At 39.9% G+C, this 23,782-nt stretch overlaps 1 protein-coding gene across 1 annotated transcript in view; it reads left to right on the forward strand.

Annotated features, from left to right (window-relative positions):
• Nucleotides 1-23,782, forward strand: part of MUC19 (mucin 19, oligomeric) — a 180,252-nt gene that overhangs the window by 114,756 nt on the left and 41,714 nt on the right. Inside the window, 34 exon segments of the mRNA XM_030822800.1 lie at nt 257-310; nt 3,379-3,432; nt 4,902-4,955; nt 6,263-6,316; nt 6,465-6,518; nt 7,124-7,177; nt 7,708-7,761; nt 7,907-7,951; nt 8,175-8,228; nt 8,834-8,878; nt 9,144-9,197; nt 9,344-9,397; nt 10,585-10,641; nt 11,247-11,276; nt 11,537-11,590; nt 11,727-11,780; nt 12,651-12,704; nt 13,159-13,188; nt 13,457-13,510; nt 13,648-13,701; nt 15,290-15,343; nt 16,053-16,106; nt 16,250-16,303; nt 17,175-17,228; nt 17,718-17,750; nt 18,021-18,068; nt 18,206-18,259; nt 18,907-18,960; nt 19,725-19,778; nt 19,920-19,973; nt 21,435-21,464; nt 21,734-21,787; nt 21,934-21,984; nt 22,848-22,901. Of these exon segments, the coding sequence (XP_030678660.1) occupies nt 257-310; nt 3,379-3,432; nt 4,902-4,955; nt 6,263-6,316; nt 6,465-6,518; nt 7,124-7,177; nt 7,708-7,761; nt 7,907-7,951; nt 8,175-8,228; nt 8,834-8,878; nt 9,144-9,197; nt 9,344-9,397; nt 10,585-10,641; nt 11,247-11,276; nt 11,537-11,590; nt 11,727-11,780; nt 12,651-12,704; nt 13,159-13,188; nt 13,457-13,510; nt 13,648-13,701; nt 15,290-15,343; nt 16,053-16,106; nt 16,250-16,303; nt 17,175-17,228; nt 17,718-17,750; nt 18,021-18,068; nt 18,206-18,259; nt 18,907-18,960; nt 19,725-19,778; nt 19,920-19,973; nt 21,435-21,464; nt 21,734-21,787; nt 21,934-21,984; nt 22,848-22,901 (1,719 nt within the window).

Raw genomic sequence — 23,782 nt, forward strand, 5'->3', positions numbered from 1 at the left:
ATCTAGAGTGATAGCTGCTAGGAGCCTCTTCCTGAACTCTAGCTAAATGGAGACCCAATAAGTTAAATTCTTTTGGTACTATACTGTGGGAAGGATATTATATGAGGAATATATAGTTGACCTTTTGGGATTTAAAGCCCAGTTTCCTGAGATATTGAATAAGTATACAGATTTATCCATTTATGAGGTTCTTATTCTCTGCCCACTTGATGGTGACGAGGTGCTGACCCATGACTACCCATTTCTTTCTTAATAGCCACCACTGGGGCATTCTCTGGAAAGACTCTGGAACCTGGGAACGACAACACAGGCAAGTACACAAGTACCCAGGGAATGCTACACCATGGCTGTTCAGATGACAAGCTCCTAGGGTTACATAACCCTGCACTCCCCATACTGCAGACTTCATCCTTGCTTTCTTTTCTCTCAGAGGCCACAAGTTCCACAGGAGGGGTCAGGACCACCGGGTCAGAAGCTCCAGGAGGTATGTTTCACCAGTCCCAGGCTTTGGGGTTCTTCTCGCTGCCCTGTTGTGCTTAGTTGAACACATAAATGAGAATGGCGGCCAAGGAAAGATGGTTACTTCTTGTCCGGAAGCACAACATGTATTCTGACCATCCTGATTAGTTCTGTTAAGGAGTTTCAGAAACTGGGCCATCTAAGTCAGGCACTGTCCCATGGCCTATGTCACAGTGTTAGTTCTCTGGACACCTGTCTGTGGCCCACTGACCTGTGGCAGCCTTCCTGGAATGCTGATTGTCCCAGCTCTGCTCATCATGATTCCGCCAAGTACTATCACCTCATGACATCACTCAAACATATTTATTTTACTTTTGTTAATTTCCTGTTTTCCGTCTCCCTCAAATGTAAATCACATGAGGCAGACACCTTTCTTTCTTCTCACTGACAAGACTATCAGGCACAGTGGAAATGCTTCTAGAATATGAGAGCAGTGACAGGCATATTCTTATGTAGAATGTCAGTCTGTTCACTTCAGTAGCTACCACCACCGTTTCCCTTCCTGTCAGCAGCAGTTCACAGGATCCTATGCCAGTTGGCACAGGCTACAGAAAAACACTAAAGGAAGCTATAAACATCTCCTATATGTTTATTCTTAAAAACATGGTAATCACAGGATTACCTGTTCTGCAAAGGAGAACACTTAGAATATTCAAGACTTTCTCTTGCTCCTGGATCACCAGGGAGCCAAGTAACTGGACACGAAATCTGTAAAGTCAGATTAAACTTCCATCTTTTTGAATAGGCTGTGATGGAATAGTCAGTAGCCAAAAAAAAATGTGCATACATTGCAGGGAAACCCATTCATGGTTCATTTCCTTCAGAAACAGAAATTCTGAGGAAAGGTCTTCCAGTGGATCAAGGCAGCGTTGCTGTTTCCAGTGTTGTTTGTCCTATTAGCTGTATTACCTTCTCATTTTAGGTACTTCTGGTGAATTCCCTGGGACAAGAATTACATCTGGAGGTTCCCACACAGGTAGCTGAATGGGAAGGAAATCCTCATCTTGAATGCATGATGACTTTGTAGAGCTACAATCATAAAATAGCAACTCATGCTTTTTACCAGTGTCTCCCAGACCTCTTGATCCTATTCTTTCTTTTCTCAGAGGCCACAACTTTCACAGGAGGCAGGGGCAGTACTGGAACTGAATCCAGAGCAGGTGAGGACGAGCAGCCCAGAATTTGCATGTTACCATGAATCTTGACTCTCATTAGAATGTCTTGTTTGGGCGTGGACTTTTCTGCAGAATATTATGCCTTTATTTAGGGATAATGAATCTTAGGCCCAGTAGAACTTCCTTTAGATTTTATATTTTCTAAAACTTTACCAGTAGCCTCTTTTAAAGTGAGATTTCCATTTGCATTTTTTCTAAGACATTTCTCCTGTGAGGATACATGGAAACGTTGCCAGGGTATTACTAGGAAATATAAACAGTTTTGATCTAGGGCAGAAGAATTAACTGAAATGAGTCTTACAAACATACCGAAATAGTGGTTTTCATACCTCAGAAGCAACAGAAATGTTAAATATATTCTTGATGTGTAAGAGTACCAGGAAAATTGTTTTTGTCTTCCACATTCTGGGGAGTAAAGTGGTAAACATGGGGGCCACCACCTGTCTCCTGATGGAAGACCAGAAATATTGCTTCAGGTTGAGGTATCGGACCTACTGATTGTTTTGCTAGTAAAATGGATAGGAGAAAATATACAGGGCATGACATCAGGAAGGAACATAGAAAGCACCATTTATAAATAATTAAGATAGATCTGGGTAGCTTTTAGAGGCAGGCCTATAGGAAAGGGAAAGGTTGATCACCATGATGATCCCACTCTTCCTTGTGTTTCAGCCACCACTAGGGCAGCTCCTGGCATAACTCTTGCCCCTGGCAGTTCCAACGCTGATGAGTCTGCAGGTTGCCAGGGAACCTTCAGAGCTCCTCCCATATTTTGATGTTCTATGTCTTCTCTGCAGCTGTTCTTTCAAGAAATTGTATCGTGTTCTTTTCATGTTTATTGAATATTTCCTAATATGCCTTTCCATTTTTCTGTCTCTCAGGGTCCACATCTTCCCTAGGTGGAAGTGCAACGACAAGAGGTAGAATAACCACCGGTGAGTATGCTGAGTCACTGGACTCACTTTTTAATAATATCCATTGAAGATTATTGCTTGAAATGTATGCATGCTACCTATTTCTGCAACATTGAACATTATTAGGTAAAATCTTACCTTCGTTCATTAATTATATCAGGTTGGTGCAAAAGTAATTGTGATTTTGCTATTGAAAGTAATAGCAAATCAGAAACTCTAAATTAGCAAACCAGTAATAGCAAATCAGAAATTCAAAATTAAATTTCTTTCTATGCTTTAAGCAGACCCTCCCACTAGTTCCCAAGGTAATCATGCAGCCATTGGATAGTTACATAGAGAATCTAGAGTGTTAGCTGCTAGGACCCTGTTCCTGAAACCTAGAGAAATACAGACCCAATAAGTAAAAATTCCTTTGGTACTATACCGTGGGAAGGATATTATATGAGGATCATATGGATGACCTTTTGGGATTTAAAGCCCAGTTTCCTGAAATATTGAAAAAGCATACAGATTTATCCATTTATGAGGTTGTTATTCTCTGCCCACTTGACGATGACGAGGTACTGACCCATGACTACCCATCTCTTTCTTAATAGCCACCACTGGGGCATTCTCTGGAAAGACTCTGGAACCTGAGAATGACAACACAGGCAAGTCCACAGCCACACAGGGAATGCTACACCATGGCTGCTCGGGCAACAGGCTCCTAGGGTTACATAACCCTGCACTCTCCATACTGTAGATGTCATCCTTGCTTTCTTTTCTCTCAGAGGCCCCAAGTTCCACCAGAGGGGTCAGGACCACCCGATCAGAAGCTCCAGGAGGTAAGCTTCATCAGCCCCAGGCTTCAGAGTTCTCATCATTGCCGTTTTGTGCTCAGGGTAACACATAAATGAGAAATGGGGGCCAAGGAAAGGGGGTTAATTCTTGTCTGGAAGGTCAACATGTGTTGTGGCCATCCTGAGTAGTTCTGCTAAGGAATTTCAGACACTGGGTCATCTAAGTCAGGCACTGCTCCGTGGCCTGTGTGACAGTGTTAGTTCTCTGGACACCTGGCTGAGGCTCACTGACCTGCAGCAGCCTCCCCAGAACCCTGATTCTCCCCACTCAGGTCATCATGACTCTGCATAGCACTATCACCTGCTGCCATCTCTCGGACATATTAATTAATTTATTTATTTATTTATTTATTGAGATGGAGTCTCACTCTGTTGCCCAGACCGGAGTGCAGTGGCGCGATCTCGGCTCACTGCAAACTCCGCCTCCTGGGTTCACGCCATTCTCCTGCCTCAGCCTCCCGAGTAGCTGGGACTACAGGCGCCCGCCACTGCACCTGGCTAATTTTTTATATTTTTAGTAGAGACGGGGTTTCACTGTGTTAGCCAGGATGGTCTCGATCTCCTGACCTCGTGATCCGCCTGCCTCGGCCTCCGAAAGTGCTGGGATTATAGGCGTGAGCCACCAGGCCCGGCCAAACATATTTATTATACTTCTTGTTTATTTAGTGTTTTCTCTCTCCCATAAACGTAAATCACATGAGGCAGAGACCTTTGTCTCTTCTTTTCTCTGAGAAGAGGATGTCAGGCACAGAGGAAATGCTTCCATAATGTGAGATGGGTGACTGGTATATTCTTATGCAGAGTGTCACTATGTTTAATTTAGCAGCTACCACCACAGTTTCATTTGGTGTCAGCAGCAGTTCACAGGGTCTCAAGCAAGGGAGGATGAACTACTTAAAATCAGCAGGGGAAGGTATAAATATCTCATAGGAAGGTATTGCCCAGCATCTGATAAGCACAATATTGCCAGTTACCCATATGAGAACATTTAGAATGTTCAAGTCTTTTTCTCTTTCCTGGGAGCACAAGGAAAGCACAACATTTGAAGTGAAATCAAGAAGGTGAAGTTAAGCTTCCTTTTTCAGTAGAGTACAGGGGAAGGGATAGTCAGTATAAAAACATTAGTTAATAAGTTGGCAAAATTTATTCATGGTGCATATTTTCTGAAACAAGTTTTCAAGAAAGGTCTTCCAGTGGTTCAGGACCACGTTGCTGATTCCAGTACTGCTTGCTCTATTAGCTCCTTTACTTTCTCATTTTAGGGACTTCTGGTAAATTCTCTGGGACAACCATTTCATCGGGAGGTTCCAACACAGGTAGTTCAATAAGAAGAACATCCTCATCTTGCATGAGTGATAACTTTATAGAAATTCAGTGATAAAATAACAACTCACTACTTTTTACCAGCATCTCAAATTTCCTAGACCTCTTGATTCTTTTATTTCTTTCCACAGAGGCCACAACTCTCACAGCAGACAGGAGCACTACCAGAAGTGAATCCAGAACAGGTGAGGATGGCAGCTCATGATTTGGGAGTTACCAAGAATCATGACTTTCGGGATGACTTGTTTGGAAGTAGGCTTTCCTACAAAATATTAAGTAATTTATTTAGGGACAATCTATCTGAGGCCAAATATATTTTTTAATTTAATATTTTCCTTAACCTTTTAATATACACTTTTCAAATGGGTTGACTCTTCTAGTTGGGGTGTAAATGAAATGTAATTATTCTGAGAAATTTCCCCATAACATTACACTGAAACATTTTCAGCAGAGTAGTAGGAACTAAAAGCAGTTTTAACCCTGGGAAGTAGAGATATATGCATCTTGGAATCATGCCTACATAGATTTTTTTTTGCCCTAAAGTGATAGAAATAATTAGTAGTAAGTCAATGGGTACAAAATCACAATTAGATACCAGGCATTAGTTCTGGTGGTCTATAGCGCAGTGGAGTGCCTATAGTAAGCAATATTATAGTATATATTTGAAAATACCTCGAAGAGATATGTGTCAGTCCATTTTCATGCTGCTGATAAAGACATACCCAAGACTGCATAGTTTAAAAGAAAAAGAGGTTTAATGGACTCACAGTTCCCTGTGGCTGTGGAGGCCTCACAATCATGGTGGAAGGTGAAAGGCATGTCTTATATGGCAACAGGCAAGAGAGAGCTTGTGCAGGGGAACTCCCCTTTATAAAACCATCAGATCTTGTGAGACTTGTTCACTGTCATAAAAACAGCAGGGAAAAGACCCACCCCCATGATTGAACTATCTCCCACAGGGTCCCTCCCATGACATGTGTGAATTGTGGGAGCTACATTTCAAGATGAGATTTGGGTGGGGACACAGCCAAACCATATCAAGAGGATTCTAAATTTTCTTACCACAAAGCTATGATAAATGTCAGAGATTATGGTTATGCTAAAGACCATGACTTGACTATTACACAATGTATATACATCTATATCAAAACCTCACGCTGGAAATATGTAAAATTATGTGTCAATTAAAAAGCTAATTAGAAATAGATACAATTATTATAAAGCAAATATTTTTTGTCTTCTATTCCTGGCAGTGAAATAGGTAAATATGGGAGAAAACGATCTGTCTCGCTGTCATGGGATGGCAGATATAATGCCCCAACTTGGTAGTTTATTAATGAATGGGAAAACATATCCGAGTGGCAGCCAGAGAAAGTGGCCTTTGACGTCCAGTTACTACTGGCCTTTGATGTAAACAGATTCCTTCTAGAGGCAGGTCTTCAGGACACAAACGGGAGTCACTGTGGTGATGCCAGTTCCCCTTGTGTTTCAGCCACCACCAGAGTAGTTCCTGCTACAACTGTTGCCCCTGGCAGTTCCAAGACAGGTAAGTCAACAGGTTGACGTGGACTCTTCCACGTGCCCTCCCATAATTAGATATCTCCTTCGTATTATTTTTTGCAGGAGTAGCACCATATCTTCTCCACAGTCCTTAAATATTCTCCAGGTCACTCTTATCTCTTTGTTTCTCTTAGAGGCCACCACTTTCCTAGGAGAAAGTGGAACAACAAGTGTTGGAAGAGCCACGGGTGAGTGCTGCTAGACTAAGACCTGTAATTCCTAATGACACCTTCAATAGTCTTCCGAAAATGTCTACATGATTTGCATATGCTATATTGTGAAATTCAGAGAAAAAGACTAGGCAGTCATTATATTGCCTTCCTATTTCCTGAGCTTACAAGGGCTTTCATTAAAGCATCGTAACGTAAAACCATGACAGATAAATAGGTAATATGGGGAGAACATTCCAATTTCCCCGCCAAAAAGAAGGACATTATGGTTGAGAACTGTCTCAGTAAAATTGCTGTGGAAAGAAATGTTGCATGGGACAAATACGAATTACTTCTAGCACTGCAACTGTCAGAGTAATAATTTGCTTCTAAGTGGGGATTTGAGATCCCTATTCAAATCAGTGGACGAACAGCTGAACTAGTGACACCATCTCTTTGTTATTGTAGGTATTACTAGTGTAGTCTCTGGAAAAACACTGAAACCTGGAAGTTACAAGACAAGTGAGTCTGAAAATACATGCAAAATCTGGACATGGGCACCTTGGTTGACATACTCTGCCCACAGCACTGTGTATAGTCTCCTAAACCTTAATCTTTACCCCTTCCTTTCTTTTCTTTCTCAGGTGCCACAACTTCCATAGTAGGGAGTGACACCAGCCAAGCAGAACGTCCAGGAGGTGAGCTTTTTACTCTAAGGCCTTGGTGCTTTTATCAAATCCCTGTTCTCTGCAGTGAAGACACGGGTGTGAAAGTGGGTAGAGGAAAGTAGCCTGCATTTCCCCTGGAAATACAACATGCCAGAGTCAAAACCTGGGTGTGCCTAGGAATTCCCTGGTCTCACCTGACTTATCTCTCTGGATTTCCAGGAGCCCAGGCTTGCAGAGCTAGTTATTATGTAGCAGGATGAGGGCAAGCTGCTGGATAACCCCTGCTTCTCAGGGTCCCTGACCCTTTTATTCAATTTGCCTTTTTCCTAAAGTGTTTACTAACATCTTTCACACTGACTTATTTATTACGTTTATTGTTCATTGCTGGCCTCCAGCTACTAGAATGTAAGGTGCATTAGGAGAGAGGTCTTTGAACATTTTGCTCACTGATACATCCCAAGGGCCTAAAACAATATCACATGAAAGAGATATTTAATAAAGCTTAGTTGAAAGGTGAAATGGATTATTTGAAGATTTTTTCACTCCACTTGCCTTAAAAGGTACAACTGTGGTTTCACCTGGAGTCAGCAGCAGTTCACAGAGCTCCAGGCCAGGTAGGAAGGACTAAATACAGTCCTCATATGCGAAGATTAGAGTTAACAAGTTCTATTTTCAAATTCTCAGTATCAAAATGCCTGAAGTAATTGACGAGTAAAATTCAGAAAGATGAATCTGTCATCTGCTTTTTTTCTCCTGAAGGCTCCTCTGTCACACAAGAGAGCTCAGGATCTGAAAGTGAAACAGGTGAGGAGGAGATAAGGTTACCATCCACATTCAGTGTGCTCTATGGAAAGGGAACCCCAGGAACAACAGGCCAGGACATGAAGTGGTAGTCACTTATAGTTCATTTCGTTACAAAACAGAGGCTTTCAGGAACATTCTTCCAGTGGATTAAAGGCACATAGCTATTTCCACAACTGATTTAGGAGGTAATGCCATGTTGATCCCTTTCTTTTTCCACTTTTAGTTACTACAAAAGAATTCTCTGGGACAACCACTATATCTAGAACTTCCCACACCGGTAGGTTAATAAGCAGGAAATCTCCATGTTTAACCACATAATATAGTTATTAGAGCTGCTTTGATGAAATACCAACCTCATTGTTTTCTCAATATCCCAAATTCTGATCTCACCATTCATCACTTCCTCTCTTAGAGGCCACAACTTTGACAGAAGGCCGCAGCGTTCCTCCATCTGGATCCAGCCCCAGTGGGAATGAGCAGAGCACAGCTTAGGGTTTAGCATAAATTGTGACTCTCCCTAGGCTCGCCTGTTGGGAGTGTGTTTTCCTAGGTAGTGGTTTGCATTGACTTTCAGTATTTTCTTACACTGAACATATTCTGGAAAACTCTTAAAACCAACATCTAGCCCCACAGCTGTAACTTTCTAAAGAGGGGCTGGTGGTACTGTCAACATAACAGACTTCTCCTGCAAAGTCATGTATACCACTATCATGTAGGGGGAGCTGAAAAATATTGTATTTCTGGAAAGAAAACAACATAAATTCTCGAAGCAGGCATATCCTACATAAAAGTTTTCTTACTCAAAAAAGCAATAATAATATGAAATATTTTCCAGTGTTCTTGGCACATGAAAATATTGTTCTGGTTTTCATCCCATGGCAGGCACCCCTGCAGCCTCAGGAGGCCAAGAAACTGGGAGCCTGACAGGTGAATGGGAGGGAAAGCCACCCTGTTTCCTTGTCTGGGAGTGAATGTATGAAATTCAGTGAGGGGCCTTAATTTGGGCACATTACTATTTCCATTGCTCTTTTAATGCTATGGGTCATAGCAAAGGCATATGATTCTCAGTTAATCAGGAAGCAGTGAAAGGGCCCTTTGATATGACAAAGATACACCCAGATTCCTTCTGGAGGCAGGTCTTCAGAAGACAAACACAAGTCACTGTGATGATCTCAGACCCTTTGTGTTTCAGCCACCTCCGTGGTAGCTCCTGGCACAACTGTTGCACCTGGCAGTTCCGACACAGGTGAGTCCCTGAGGTGGCAGATTCCTCCAGGAGTCCATCTATGACAAATTCTCCTCCACTGTTATCCTGCGTAGGAGAACCACTGTACATTTTCCATGGTCTTGAAATATTGTTCATCACTCCTGTCCTGCTTTCCTCTTTCTCAGAGGCCACAACTTCTGTAGGAGAAAGAGAAACAACAAAAGCTGAAATAATCACAGGTGAGCTCTGTTAAGGTATTAACGATTCCTAAAACCTTCCCAAGAATCTGGCCTGAAATATGTAAACACTTTTTGAATTTCCCAGAATTAGCATATTAAGGAAAATCTAACAGATGTCCAATATTTGACATCAATAAATCCTGTACAGACCTTTCAACTTTTCCTCCTTATGTCTTGCACCGTGGGTCTATGGATCCTTCATCACAGCATCATGAGACCCATTCCCTGACAGTTACATCGATGATTTGGGCCCAAGTATACGTTGCTATCATTAAACCCTAAGAAAGGGACTAGTGGTGGAGGACTTTCTCTGAGAACAAATCACAGTAAACTTGCTCAGGGAATATGTTTCATGGGCAAAGTGTGGATTCACTCTCAAAATTAAAGTCCAGAGAAATTAATTTCCTGGTATATTAAAGAAACAAACATTTAATTTGTTTTATTATTAAGAGCCCATGCCTGTTAAATTAAGGACCGCAAATTTACCAATTACAATCCTTTCTTATTTCAGGTACTACTGAGGGCATCTCTGGGAAAACTCTGGAAGCTGGAAGTGCCCACACAGGTCAGGAACTCTGAACGTGGCCTCTTGGCCATGTGATCTCATTGCTCAACCCCCACTTATGAGTGAGAACAAGCAGTGTTTGGTTTTCCGTTCCTGTGTTAGTTTGCTGAGGATGATGGCTTCTAGCTCCATCCATGTCCCTGCAAAGGACATGATCTCATTCCTTTTTATTCAGCTTGACGTTTCTATCATTTTTCTCCTTTAATTATATATGATGCTTATTTTCTGTATCCCCTCACTAGAAAGCTTCATGAAGTCAATTGATTATTAAAATACCCTCAAGTTGCATGAAAGAGTTCCACTTATAAAGATAAAACCATGCTTTGTTTCTCCTGTAGGTACTTCTGTCACAGCAGGGGGCTATGTCTCTGGAAGGCAAACAGGTCAGGGTGATTTAAAGCCCTATTCTCCCCTTGCCTTGTAGTGAAAGGGAAACCCAGTAACCCCACATCTATCCCATGTTGGCCTGGGAAGCCCAGTGCTAAGCAGCTGTTAATTTTTTCTTCTATAGAAATAGTGTCCTCAGGAATGGGCTTCTAGTACTTTAGGGCCGCATTGATGCTTCCAAGCTTAGTTGGGGAGATAATACTCTATAGTTCCATTTTCCTTTTATGCATTTTAGGTACCACTGGAGAATTATCTGGAACAACGATTATATCTGAAAGTTCCACCACAGTTAGTTTAACAAGAAGGAAATGCCTCTTATTTAATGTGACATGTCACAATATCTCTTTTAGGACTGCTATGATAAATTACACCCCCAAATCCCCTCCAGTATTCCAAATTCCCAGACTTCACTATTCTATTTTTTCCCTCAGAAGCCACAACTTCCATTGTAGGGAGTGGTACTGCTGGAACTGAACTCAAAACTGGTGACAATAAACAGCCCATACTTTGGCCTCGTAAGGATTAGTACTCTCAAGCTTTCCTTGAGAGAGTTTGTGTTTCATTTAGAGACATTGCAAGTAATTCAAAATAGGATTGCTGTTATTTATTGGTTTATTTATTTAGAAAAACTACCAATCCTAGAATTGAGCCTACCTTCATCAAGTCAGAGGATGGGATGGGATTTTTCCATTGTGTTACAAGTCTCACCAGCATTTGAGCTGGAAACCAGAAAGTTTTCTGTGTGGATGTGCGTGAAGTAGAAAAGAGCCTCATGGAAACAGGGTGCATGCATCCATACTTGTGTAGCCCACAATTGGCTTGCCCAACATTTTCTCCTAGCTCTGAAGTTTCAACACATTTAAACCTTTCTTCCCCCCTCTTTCTATCTTACAGCAGGCATCACTGCAGCAATAGGGAAGCAAGCAGGTGAGCACTGGGAAAATGCATCTAGTTTCTCTTTTGTCAAATTTTCAGTTGTGTTTGTACTTGAAACATTGTCTCTATCTCCTTTTGTTATGAACTGCTGAAAGCAGGAAATACATCTAGTTTTCCACCTTCCTTGTGCTCAGAGAAAGAGATTTCTGTTATGGCAAATAAATACAGAAATACAGCATATCCCTTTTAGATTTGGGTGCTCATTTGACTTACTCATTCACTATGATCACCTCAGTCTCTTTGTGCTTCAGGCACCTCGGAGGTAGCTCCTTCCACAACAGTTGCCCCTGGAAGTTTCAGTACAGGTGAGTCTACTCTGTGGTGGGGAGTCCTTTCATGGGTGCAGTAACATGCCTTTACTTTTGGTGCTTCTATGCAGGAGCTCCACTGTTCCATTCCATGCCCCCTGAATCTTTTCCATTTGTGTCTTTCTTCTCCAAGCAGTGACAGCTTCTCCTGGAGCAACTGGAATTACTGGGGTTACAACAACTACAAGTAAGAACTGACAATCCACTACCTCCTTCCCATAGGTCACATTGCCTCAATCACATCTACCATTTATACTTCCTGTGAAGAGCCTTTTCGTTGTGAAAAAAAAAAAAAAAAAAACCACTATTCCAAATAGGCAAGATTTTACCCAATACATAAATGTCAGACACTGAAATGCTTTTATCTTCCTTTCCTCTGCTTCAAGGAGACTTCACCATGGAGCTAAGTCACTGAGCATCAGTTGTGTGGTTGGAGAGAAAGGTCTTTCTTTCCCTCAGTGATATATAAAGGAAATAATAGCTAGTAACATTTTTCTCATTAAATATTCTATAGAAATGGTGCATGCAAAACATAGAGATTAACTCCTGGTCTAGAAACCTCTGAAAGAGCTTCCTGACACATTAACAAAACAGAGTTCCCTGAGCCCATCAAAGGTCGTTTTCTTTTCATTATATGTAAAGAATAAAAATATTGATTCCTATCACTCTAAGTTCCAATGTGGTAGCCACTTGCAAAACTTTTACACATGAAAAATCTAATACTTAAAGCAATAAATAATGATTATAGTAATGAGCATATTGATCATTTATGAGTTCCTTACTATATCCACTTTTTTAATTAGAGGTTTAAATATCTTATTCCAATTAAGAAATACCTAAGGTCCAATTAAGAAGATAAATTTACAAGTGATGTATCTCTCGGTTTTAACAATTAAACATATATTTATGTTTTTCATTACTTTCAAAGTCAGAAGGCCTTCTTTTCTGACTTAATAGAAAGTGTCCAGCCATTTCGAATTGAGGTTATCTCATGTAATGACATCAGCTTAGCTCCTCTCTCTTTCTTAATACTCAATTAATTTTGGTTTTCTTCAAGAGATCACAACTTCCCTAGGAAGAAGTGGCATCACTGGAGCAGAAATAAAATCAGGTAAAGACTTTGACGTATTTATGTCCATTGTTGTATTTTGATAAACTTCTAGAGGAAATTTTTTTTAATGAGCTTTTAATTTGGAAATAAATTTAAATTATAGAAAATTATCACAGATAATGTAGAGAATCCCTTTAATATGGAGTGCGGTTTTAAATTTCCTTTGAGGCTGTAGTATTTCAAGGAAACAGAGTTTCTTCTTGGATTTGAATTTGTAAACTTTTGAGCCCAAAGTTCCTAAAGTCTTTCCCTTCGGGAGACTAACCTCAGGATTCTAGGTCTCTGGAGAGGAGAGATGCAATAACAGCTCTGGCTTTGAAGTGGCTTTCCCTTTGAAAAGAGCATAGTCTGTATAACATTAGTGTCCTGTTCATAGATAAAAATTTAAGATTTTCTTTCTTCTTTCTTCTTCTTTCCTTCTCCTCTTCTTCTCCTAATCTGTTTTCATGTGGAGCCACCACTGGAGCACCAGGAAGTAGGACAGGTAAACTTGGGGAAAGCCTTTCACAGGACCTTCAACATTGACATAATAATAATCATTATGATGAAGGCGGGCTGTTGCTTACTGCATTAACCTTGGCCTTGTAAAGAAACACAATAAATCTGAAACATGGTTGACCTTATGTCAGTTATAAGTCCAGGAAGTGTGTTTTCTTGCTTCAAAGTCACAAATAGACCCACTGTTGGCCACAGTTTTCGAAGGGTCACAAAAGAGTTCCCATGTAGATCTTTCTCTTTTCTTTCCTACCTAGGCACAGCTGGAGTGCCCTCTGCTACAACAGTCTCCTCTGGGACCTCCAACTCAGGTAAAGCACCAGGCTGGGAGGAACCGCTGCTTGGAAAGGGCTCCTCAATGAGGTGTCTGCCTGGGTGACCCTACCATGCTTTTCTCAGATGCTTCTAATCTTTGCCCTCACTGCTGTTCTTTGTCCCTGTTTTGCAGAGGCCACAACTTCTGTAGGAGAAAGTGGAAAAACAGGAGCTGAAACAATCACAGGTTAGCTCTGTTAAGGAACTAAGTTTACTTTGTTATAATTTCCCATGTCTTGATAGAAATATGGCAAAAGTTTTTAAATTTTCTATATTTGGCATATTAGGCAAAAATTTAGCAGATGTTCAATATTTAATATTGATAAATATAGTTCAGATACTTCAACGTCTTCCCCTTACGTCTTTTACCTTGGGTCTTGGAACCCTTCATCCAGGCATCATGGGGCCTATTCCCTGACGGTTATATAGGTGACTTTGGCCCAAATCTATCTTTCTGGACCGAAATTCTAGAAATAAAATTCAGTGGCAGAGGACTTTCTCTGTAAACTTGCTGAGGGAATTATAGGTTCTATGGGCAATGGATGGATCAACTCTTAAAAATATAAACTCCAGAGAAATAAATTTTCTGTTTTCTTAAAGAAAAGAATTTTTTTTTCTTTAAGAGCCTATGCCCATATCATGAGGAGCAACAAACTGACCAACTGACCTCAATCTTTTCTTTTTTCAGGTACTACTGAGGGCATCTCTGGCAGAACTCTGGAGGCTAAAAGTGCCCACACAGGTCAGGAATTCTGAGCATGGCCCTTTGGGAAATACAGGTTATGGGGCCATAGAATGTCCAGGGCAGTCTTCATACCTCTAATTCCTTTCTCTCTCAGAGGCCACAACTTTCCCAGGAGGCAGCGGAACCACCCAAGCAGGACCACCCAGAGGTGAGCTTGTCAGGCTTAGGCCTGAGGCTCTCATCATGTCTCTATCTGGTAGCTACAGAGAACAAATAGTGAAGGCATTTGAAGTAGGGCCTGCATTTTATTCTGGTCCATATGGTGTCCTGTTAACCTGGTCAGTTATTCTGCTCTTGAATTTCATGACCTTGGATAGTATTTCATATATTTTAGCCTCCCAGGACTTCCTATTCCCCTACCCAGGTTGCTTTTTCACTCACAGCTTGATACTTTTTTATCATTTTTCTCATATACTTACACATGATGTTGATTTCCTCTCTCCTCTCACTAGAAAGCTTCATGAAGACAACTGATTATTAAAATGCCCCAAGTTGTATCACACAGTCCTGCTTATAAATATAAAACAATGATTTTTTCATCCTGTAGGCCCCTCTGTCACACCAGGGGGATATATTCCTAGAAGTGAAACAGGTCAGGTTGATTTAAACCCTATTTTTCTCTTGCCTCATAGTGAAAGGGAATCCCAGAAGCAACACATCCATCACATCATGTTGGCCTGGAAAATGAAGTGCTAGGAAGTTGTTCATTTTCCATTCGCTATAGAAATAGAGTGTCCACAGGAGAGGGCTTCCGGTACTTTAGGGCTACATTGATGCTTCCAAGCTTAACTGGAGACAAAAATACTCTATTCCTTTATTTCTTTTTTTTGTTTGTTTTGCATTTTAGTTACCACTGGAGAATTGTCTGGAATGACCTTTATATCTGGAAGTTCTAACACAGGTAGCTTGACAAGAAATGCCTCTTATTTCAATGTCAGATGTCATTTTTTTTTAAGGCTTCTCTGATAAAATATCTTCTTCTAGTATTCTAAATTCCCAGTCTTTTTCATTCTCCTCTTTCTTCCATCAGAGGCCACCACTTCCACAGAAGGGACTGGTACTTCTGGAACTGGATTCACAACTGGTGAGAAGAAACAGCCCATGATTTGGCATCATAAGTATTAGGTCTCTCAAGCTTTTCTAGAGAGAGTTTGTGTTTGTGTTATTTAGGGACATTGCAAGTGATTCAAAATAGATTTGCTAGTGGAGGTACGTTTTTTTTTGAAAATCCACTAATTCTAAAGTGGATCATTACTGCTTCATTTCTGAGGATATGATGCACTTCTCCATTTATGTTACAACTCTCGCTAGCAGTTTAGGTGGAATTCAGAAAGTTTTCAGTGCATGTGTGTGAAACAGAAAAGAGCTCTATGGAACCAGGACACATACATTTAACGTGTATATTTGAACAAAAATGCTGGCTCAATATTTTCTCCTACATGTGAAGTTCAATGCATTCAAACTCTTTTTGCTCCTCTTTCTATCTCACAGCAGGCATCACTGCAGCACCAGGGAAGCAAGCAGCTGAGCATTGGGAAAATGCATCTAGTTGCTCTCTAGTTTCTCTTTTATCAAATTTTCAGTTGTGCTTCTACTTGGAAACATTGTATCTCCTTTTGTTATGAATTGTTGAAAGCAGGCAAATACATCAAGTTTTCCACCTGCCTTGTGCTCAGAGAAAGAGGATTCTGTTATGGCAAATAAATACAGAAATACAGCATCTACCTTTTAGATTCAGGTCCTCATTTGACTTATTCATTCACTGTGATCACCTCAGTTTCTTTGTGTTTCAGGCACCTCAGAGGTAGCACCTGCCACAACAGTTGCCCCAGGAAGTTTCAGCACAGGTGAGTCCACTGTGTGGTGGAGAGTCCTTTCACGGGTGCTTGCTGCAGTAACATGCCTTTACTTTTGGTGCTTCTATGCAGGAGCTCCACCGTTCCATTCCATGCCCCCTGAATCTTTTCCATGTGTGTCCTTCTTCTTCCAGCAGCCACAACTTCTCCTGGAGCAACTGGAATAACTGGGGTTACAACAACTACAAGTAAGAACTGACAATCCACTACCTCCTTCCCAGTAGGGTCACCTTGCCTTGATCACATCTACTGTTTGTACTTCCTGTATAGGGCATTTAAAAAAAAATTTTACAAATAGGCCAGATTTTACCTAATATGTAAAAGTTGGACACTCAAATGCCTTTATCTTCCTTTCTTCTGCTTCAAGGAGACTTCACCATGGAGCTAAGGCACTGAGCATCAGTTGTGTGATTGGAGAGAAAGGTCTTTCTTTCTCTCAGTGATATATAAAGAAAATAATAGCTATTAAAATTTTTCTCATTAAATAATCTATAGAAATGGTACATGAAAAATATAGATTAACTTCAGGTTCTAGAAGCCTGTGAAAAATGCTTTTTGACACAGTAAGACAACACAGATTAACCTCACCCCATCGAAGGCCATTTTCTTTTCCTTATGTGTAAAGAGTAAAAATATTGATTCCTATACCTCTCTAATTCCAAGTTCCAATGTAATAGCCACTGGAAAAATTCTTACACATGAAAAGTCTAATACTTAAAGCAATAAATAATGATGATAATAGTAATGAGCATGTCGATCATTTATTAGTTCCTCACTGTATCTGCGTTTTAAATTAGAGGTTTACATATCTTATTCCAGTTAAGAAATATCTAAGGTTCAATTAGTAAAATAAATTTGTAAATGATGTGTCTTCCCATTTTCACAATTAAATTTGTATATTTATGGTTTTCATTGCTTTTAAAGTCAGAAGGCCTTCTTTTCTGACTTAATAGAAAGTGTCAAGACATTTTGATTGAGATTATCTCATGTAATGACATCAGCTTAGCTCATACCTCTTTCTTAATACTCAATTAATTTTGGTTTCTTTTCATCTTTTAGAGACCACAACTTCCCTAGGAGGAAGTGGCACCACTGGAGCAGAAATAAAATTAGGTAAAGACTTTGGAGTATTTATGTTTATTGTTGTACTTTGATAGATTTCTTAGAGAAAATTTTTTAATGAGCTTTTTATTTGAAAATAAATTTAAATTACAGAAAATTATCATAGATAATGCAGAGAATCTTTTTAATGTGGAGTGTGGGTTTAAATTTCCTTTGAGGCTGTAATATTTCAAGGAAACAGAGTTTGTTCTTGGATTTGGATTTGTAAACTCTTGAGACCAAAATTTCTAAAGTCTTTCCCTTCTGAGAGACTAACCTCAGGGTTCTAGGTCTCTGGAGAGGAGACTTGCAATCATAGCTCTGGTTTTGAAAAGGGCATAGTCTGTATACCATTAGTGTACTGATTTCTACAGTGTAGAAATCATTAAGATGTCATATTTTAGTTTAGAGATAAAAATTCAAAATTTGTCTTTCTTCCTTCTTATTCTTTCTTGTTTTCTCCTCTTCTTTCTTCTCCCTTTCTCTTTTGCTTTTCATTAGGAACCACCACTACAGCACCAGAAAGTAGGACAGGTAAACTTGGGGAAAGGCTTTCATATGACCTTCAACTTTGAACAAATCTTGATAATAATAATCAGGGCAGGAATATTAGCCACTGCATTACCCTTGGCTTTGCAAAGGCACACGATAAACCTGAAACCTGTTAGTCCTCATGTCAGTTATAATTTCAGGAAGTGTGCTTTCTTGCTTCAAAGTCACAAATAGACATACTGTTGGCCACATTTTTCCAAGGGTCATGAAAGAGTTCCCATATCCATCTTTCTCTTTTCTACCTAGGCACAGCTGGAGTGCCCTCTGGTACAAGAGTCACCCCTGGGAGCTCCAACTCAGGTAAAGCACCAGACTGGGAGGAACCACTGATTGGAAAGGGCTCCTCAGTGGGGTGTCTGCCTGGCTCATCCTACCATACTCTTCTCAGATGCTTCTAATCTTTGCCCTCACTGCTCTTCTTTTTCCCTGTTTTGCAGAGGCCACAACTTCCATAGAAGAAAGCGGAATAACAAGAGCTGAAGTAATCACAGGTGAGTTCTGTTAAGGAACTAAGTGTACTTTGTTATCATTTCCCATGTCTTTCTTGAAATATGACAAAAGTTTTTGAATTTTCCATATTTGGCATATTAGGCAAAAATTTAGCAGATGTTCAAAATTTAACTCAATAAATACGGGTCAGACACTTCAACATTTTCTCCTTGTTTCTTGTGCCTTGGCTGTAAAATCCCTTTGTCAGGATATCATGGGGCCCATTCCCTGACAGCTATATATGTGACTTGGGCCCAAATCTTTCTGTATCTAAACCCTAAAAAATGGAACTTGGTAGTAGAGGACTTTCTGTGTAAACTTGCTGAGGGAATTATAGTTTATATGAATAATATATGGATTAAGTCTTAAAATACAAACTGCAGAGAAATAAATTTTCTGTTGTATTGAAGAAAAAAGCTTTTTTTTATTTAAGAGCCTATGCTTATATCATAAGGGGCAACAAATTGACCAACTGTCCATGATCCTTTCCTATTTGGGGTACTACTGAGGGCATTTCTGGCAGAACTCTGAAAGATGGAAGTGTCCACACAGGTCAGGCATTCAGAACATGGCCCCTTGGCCAATACAGCTTATGGGACCCCAGAATGTCCTGTGCAGTCTTCATACCTTCAATTCCTTTCTCTCTCAGAGGCCACAACTTTCTCAGGAGGCAGCGGGGCCACCCGAGCAGGATTACCCAGAGGTGAGCTTGGCAGGCTGAGACATGGGGCTCTCATCATCTCTCTGTCAGGGTGGGTACAGGGAACAAATAATGTGAAGGCATTTGAAGCAAGGGCCTGCATTTTCTCCTCAGCCATACTGTGTCATATCAACCTTGGTCAGGTATTAGACTTGTAAATTTCATGACTTGGATTGTCAGCCAAGCTGTCTGCACTATTCTAGTTTATGGAGACATTATTTTTTTCTGATTAAACATATTAGAAAACATTTCATATATTCCAACCTTCCAGGACTTCCTATTCCCCTTACCCAGCCTTTCCACTCACAGCTTGATACTTTCTATCATTTTTCTGATATACTTACACATGATATTTGTTTCCTCTCTCCCCTTACTAGAAAGCTTCAGGAAGACAACTGATTATTAAAATGCCCCAAGTTATATCACACAGTCCTACTTATAAATATAAACAATGATTTACATCTCCTGTAGGTACCTCTGTCACACCAGAGGGATATGTTCCCGGAAAGGAAACAGGTCAGGGTGATTTAAAGCCCTGTTCCCCCCTTGCCTCAGTGAAAGGGTATCCCAGCAGCAACCTGTCCATCGTGTGGGCCTGGAAAATGAAGTGATAGGAAGGTGATCATTTTCCATTCTCTATAGAAATGGTGTCCGCAGGAGAGGGCTTCCAGTGCTTTAGGGCTACATTGATGCCTCCAAGATTAATTGGAGACAAAATACTCTGTTGCTTTATTTCCTTCCCCCCAACTTTTTTTTTGGCATTTTAGGTACCACTGGAGAATTTTCTGGAACGACCATTATATCTGGAAGTTCTAACACAGGTAGCTTAACAAGAAGTAAATTCTTATTTAATGTCAGCTGTCATATTTCTTTTATGGCTTCTATGGTAAAGTAATATCCCAATATCTTCTTCCAGTATTCTAAATTCCCAGCCTTTTTCATTCTCCTCTTTCTTCCATCAGAGGCCACCACTTCCACAGAAGGGACAGGTACTTCTGGAACTGGATTCAAAATTGGTGAGAAGAAGCAACCCATGATTTGGCATCATAATTATTAGGTCTCTCAAGCTTTTCTTGAGAGAGTTTGTGTTTATTTTATTTAAGGACAATGCAAGTGATTCAACATAGATTTGCTGGTGGAGACACATTTTTTTAAATTTACTAATTCTAAAATGGAGCATTACTGTTCCATTTCTGAGGATGGGTTGGAATTTCTCCATTTGTGTTACAACTATTGCTAGCAGTTTAGGTGGAATTCAAAAAGTTTTCAGTGTTGTGTATGTGAAACAGAAAAGAGGCCCATGGACCTAGGACACATGCATTTATAAGTGTATACGTGAACAAAAATGCTGGCTCAGTATTTTCTTTCTTATGTCTCAAGTTTTAATACATTTAAACCTTTTTTTCCCTCCTCTTTCTTTTTTTTTTTTTTTTTACTTTTAAATGCTATTTTTACTATTACTTCATGAGAGTTATGAAGACAAGGCCACATAGATTCTACACTGAATGGGCATCTAGGCTTACTTATTAGCTTAGTATGCCTCTTACACAACAAATTCATAACACCACAAGGTAAATATATGCCTTAGAAATATAACACACTACATATCAAGCATGTTTGTAGTTGGTTTTGAATAGCTTAATGCATGAAGATTAGATCTGAGAATGCCGAAGCTCTATACCGAACAGCAAAACCATTATAGAGTACCCCACCATGATACAAATTTAATTCTATATGGATTATATACATCCTGTTGCACTCTCTCTCAACATTGGATATTTCTCTTATTCCTCAACATCAGCAATATAAATGGCTTATTCGATATTTGTAAATAGTTAACTCTACCGTCACCCTGAAAAGGGAGAGAAAGATTAATGGTAAATGTTAAAATAACTGTGCTAAGCATAAAAATAGCTAACATTCATTTAACACTTTCCATGTTGTGGGGTGGGGGGAGGGGGGAGGGACAGCATTAGGAGATATACCTAATGCTAAATGACGAGTTAATGGGTGCAGGAAATCAACATGGCACATGGATACATATGTAACAAACCTGCACATTGTGCACATGTACCCTAAAACCTAAAGTATAATAAAAAAAAAAAAGAAAAAAGAAAGAAACAAATACCATTTTTGAATACTTAAAAGTTGACATTTTGTCCCTTTTCTGACCCAGGCAAGATGGGTTAGAGTTCCCTGGTGCAATTTAATGCTGTAAAAGATATCACTTTCATGTGAAAGTTAAACAGCATAGACAGCATGGAATCAAAGACGGACTGTATGGATTTAAATTCTGAATTCTGGTTATGCCACTGTTATTATGTGTGGCTTGGGCAAGTTACATAACATCCCGAGCTTTAGTTTTCTCATCTATAAAGTGGGGAAATTAGTAGTATCTGCCTCAAACAATGTGTTGTGAGAACAAAAATAGTTAACACCTGTTAAATGAATTCCCTCCTCTTTCCACCTCACGGCAGGTATCACTTCCGCCCCAGGGAAACAAGCAGGTGAGCGTTGGGGAAATGCATCTAGTTTTGCTTTTATCAAATTTCCAGGTGTGCCTGAAGTTGGGCACAATTTCTATGTGCTTTGGTTTGAATTGTTGAAAGCAGGCAAATACATGTAGTTCACCATCTGCCTCATGCTCAGTGAGAGATTTCTGTGGTGGCATATAAATAAATAAATATATACATACATAGAGCATATTCCTTTTAGATTCAGTTCTTCATTTGATTTACTCATTCACCATGATCACCTCAGTCTCTTTGTGTTTCAGGCACCTCTGGGGTATCTCTTGCCACAACAGTTGCCCCTGGAAGTTTCAGCACAGGTGAGTCCACAGTGTGGTGGGGAATCCTTTCATGGGTACTTGCTATGATAATATGATTTTCCTTTTGGTGCTTTTATGCAGAATAACCACCTTTCCATTTTAAGTCCCCTAAATCTTTTCTATTTATGTTCTTCCTCTCTTAGCAGCCACAACTTCTTCTGGAGCAAGTGGAATAACTGGGGCTGGCCGCACCTCAGGTAAGCACTGACGAATCACTACCTGCCTCCCAGTAGACAACGTTGCCTGAATTGCATCTACCGTTTGTACTGTCTGTGAAGAGCATTTTTCTGAAGAAATATTATCACATAGGCAAGATTTTATCTAATAACTAAAGGCCAGACACTCAAACTTTTTAACCTTCCTTTCTTCTGCTTCAAGGAAACTTCACCATGGAGGCAAGGCACTGAGAATCAGGAGATTGAAGATAAATGTTTTTCTTCCTCTCATTCATATTTAAATGAAGTGATTGACTTATTGACATTTTATTCATTAAATATTCCATGAGATCCAAATGATGTGTAGAAAACATATATAGATTAACTCTTGCTTCTAGAAACCACTGAACAGAGCTTGTTGACACATTGAGGAAACACATAGTTTTCTTATCCCATCCTAGGCCATTCTCTTTCTCATTATGGGTGAAGAATTGAGATATTGATTCCTATTTCTAATTCCACAATGGAATTACTACACACTGGTAGTCACTGGCAAAATTTTTTCTCATGAAAAGTCTAATACTTAAAGCAATAAATAATGATGATAATAGTAATGAGCGTATTGATCATTTATGATTTCCTTGCTATATACATATCATGTATGGCCTTTACATACCTTATTACCATTGCAACTAACTAAGGTCCAAAGAAGATCCATGAGTTAAAAATGGACAGTTAAACGTGTGTCTTGAAGATAAACACTTTTACATGGAAAAGGGTTTCTTTTCTGACAGTAGTAGATGACAAGACGTTTTGAATTGTATTTGTCTCATGTAGTCTCATCAGCTTAATGCATCTCTCTTCCTTCATACTCAATTAATTTTGGTTTTCTCTCCATCTTTAAGAGACTACAACTTCTCTAGGAGGAAGTGGTACCACTGGAGCAGAAATAAAATCAGGTGAAGATTTGGGTATTTTCATTATTTATTGTTACAGTTTGATTCCAAGTTCATGGATTTCTTAGGGAAAACGGGTTTTTTAAGCCTTTTATTTTGAAATATTACATTATGTAAAATGTGCAAAGATAAAGCAAAGAATCCCTTTCATGTGGAATGAAGTTTTTATGTCCTTTGGGGGCTATAGTATTTCGGGGAAACCAGCAATACTTTTTGGATTCGGATTTGGAACCACTTGGCCCCAAATTTCCTAATGGCTTTCCTTTCTCAGGGACTAACCCCTGGGTTCTAGGCCTCTTGAGAGAGCAGATACAATAGCTCTGGCTCCGAAATGGTTCTTCCTGTGAAGAAAGCTTAGTCTGTATTACATTACAGTACTGACTTCTATTCAGCATAGAAATCATTAAGATGTCACATTTTAGTTCAAAGAAAAAATTCTAAATCTTTCTTCTTCTTTCTTCTCTGCCTCCTCCTCCTCCTTTTTCCTTTCTTCTTGTTCCCGTCTTTCCTCTCCTCCTGTTCCTTTCTTCTCTTTCTCTTTCTCTACCTCATCCTCTTCCTTCTTCTTTTTCTCTCTCTTCATACTTTTTTCCCTCTTCCTTCTCCTCTTTCTCCTCCTCCTCTTCCTCCTCTCCTCTGCCTCCTCCTCCTGCTTCTTCTCCTCCGGCTTCTTTTTTTCTTCTCTTCCACTTCTTTCTTCTCTTCTTCCTCCTCCTTCTCCTCTTCCTACTCCTCTTATCTTCCTCCTCCTCCTTCTCTTCTCCATTTTCTTTTCATTAGGTAAATATGGAAAAAGCCTTTATGATCTTTAACCTTGGCAAAGATTGGCAGGTATATTAGCCATGGTGTTAACCTTGGCTTCGCAAAGGCAAATGGTAGACATG

Source organism: Nomascus leucogenys, chromosome 11 (assembly GCF_006542625.1).
Source record: "Nomascus leucogenys isolate Asia chromosome 11, Asia_NLE_v1, whole genome shotgun sequence".
NCBI lineage: Eukaryota > Metazoa > Chordata > Mammalia > Primates > Hylobatidae > Nomascus > Nomascus leucogenys.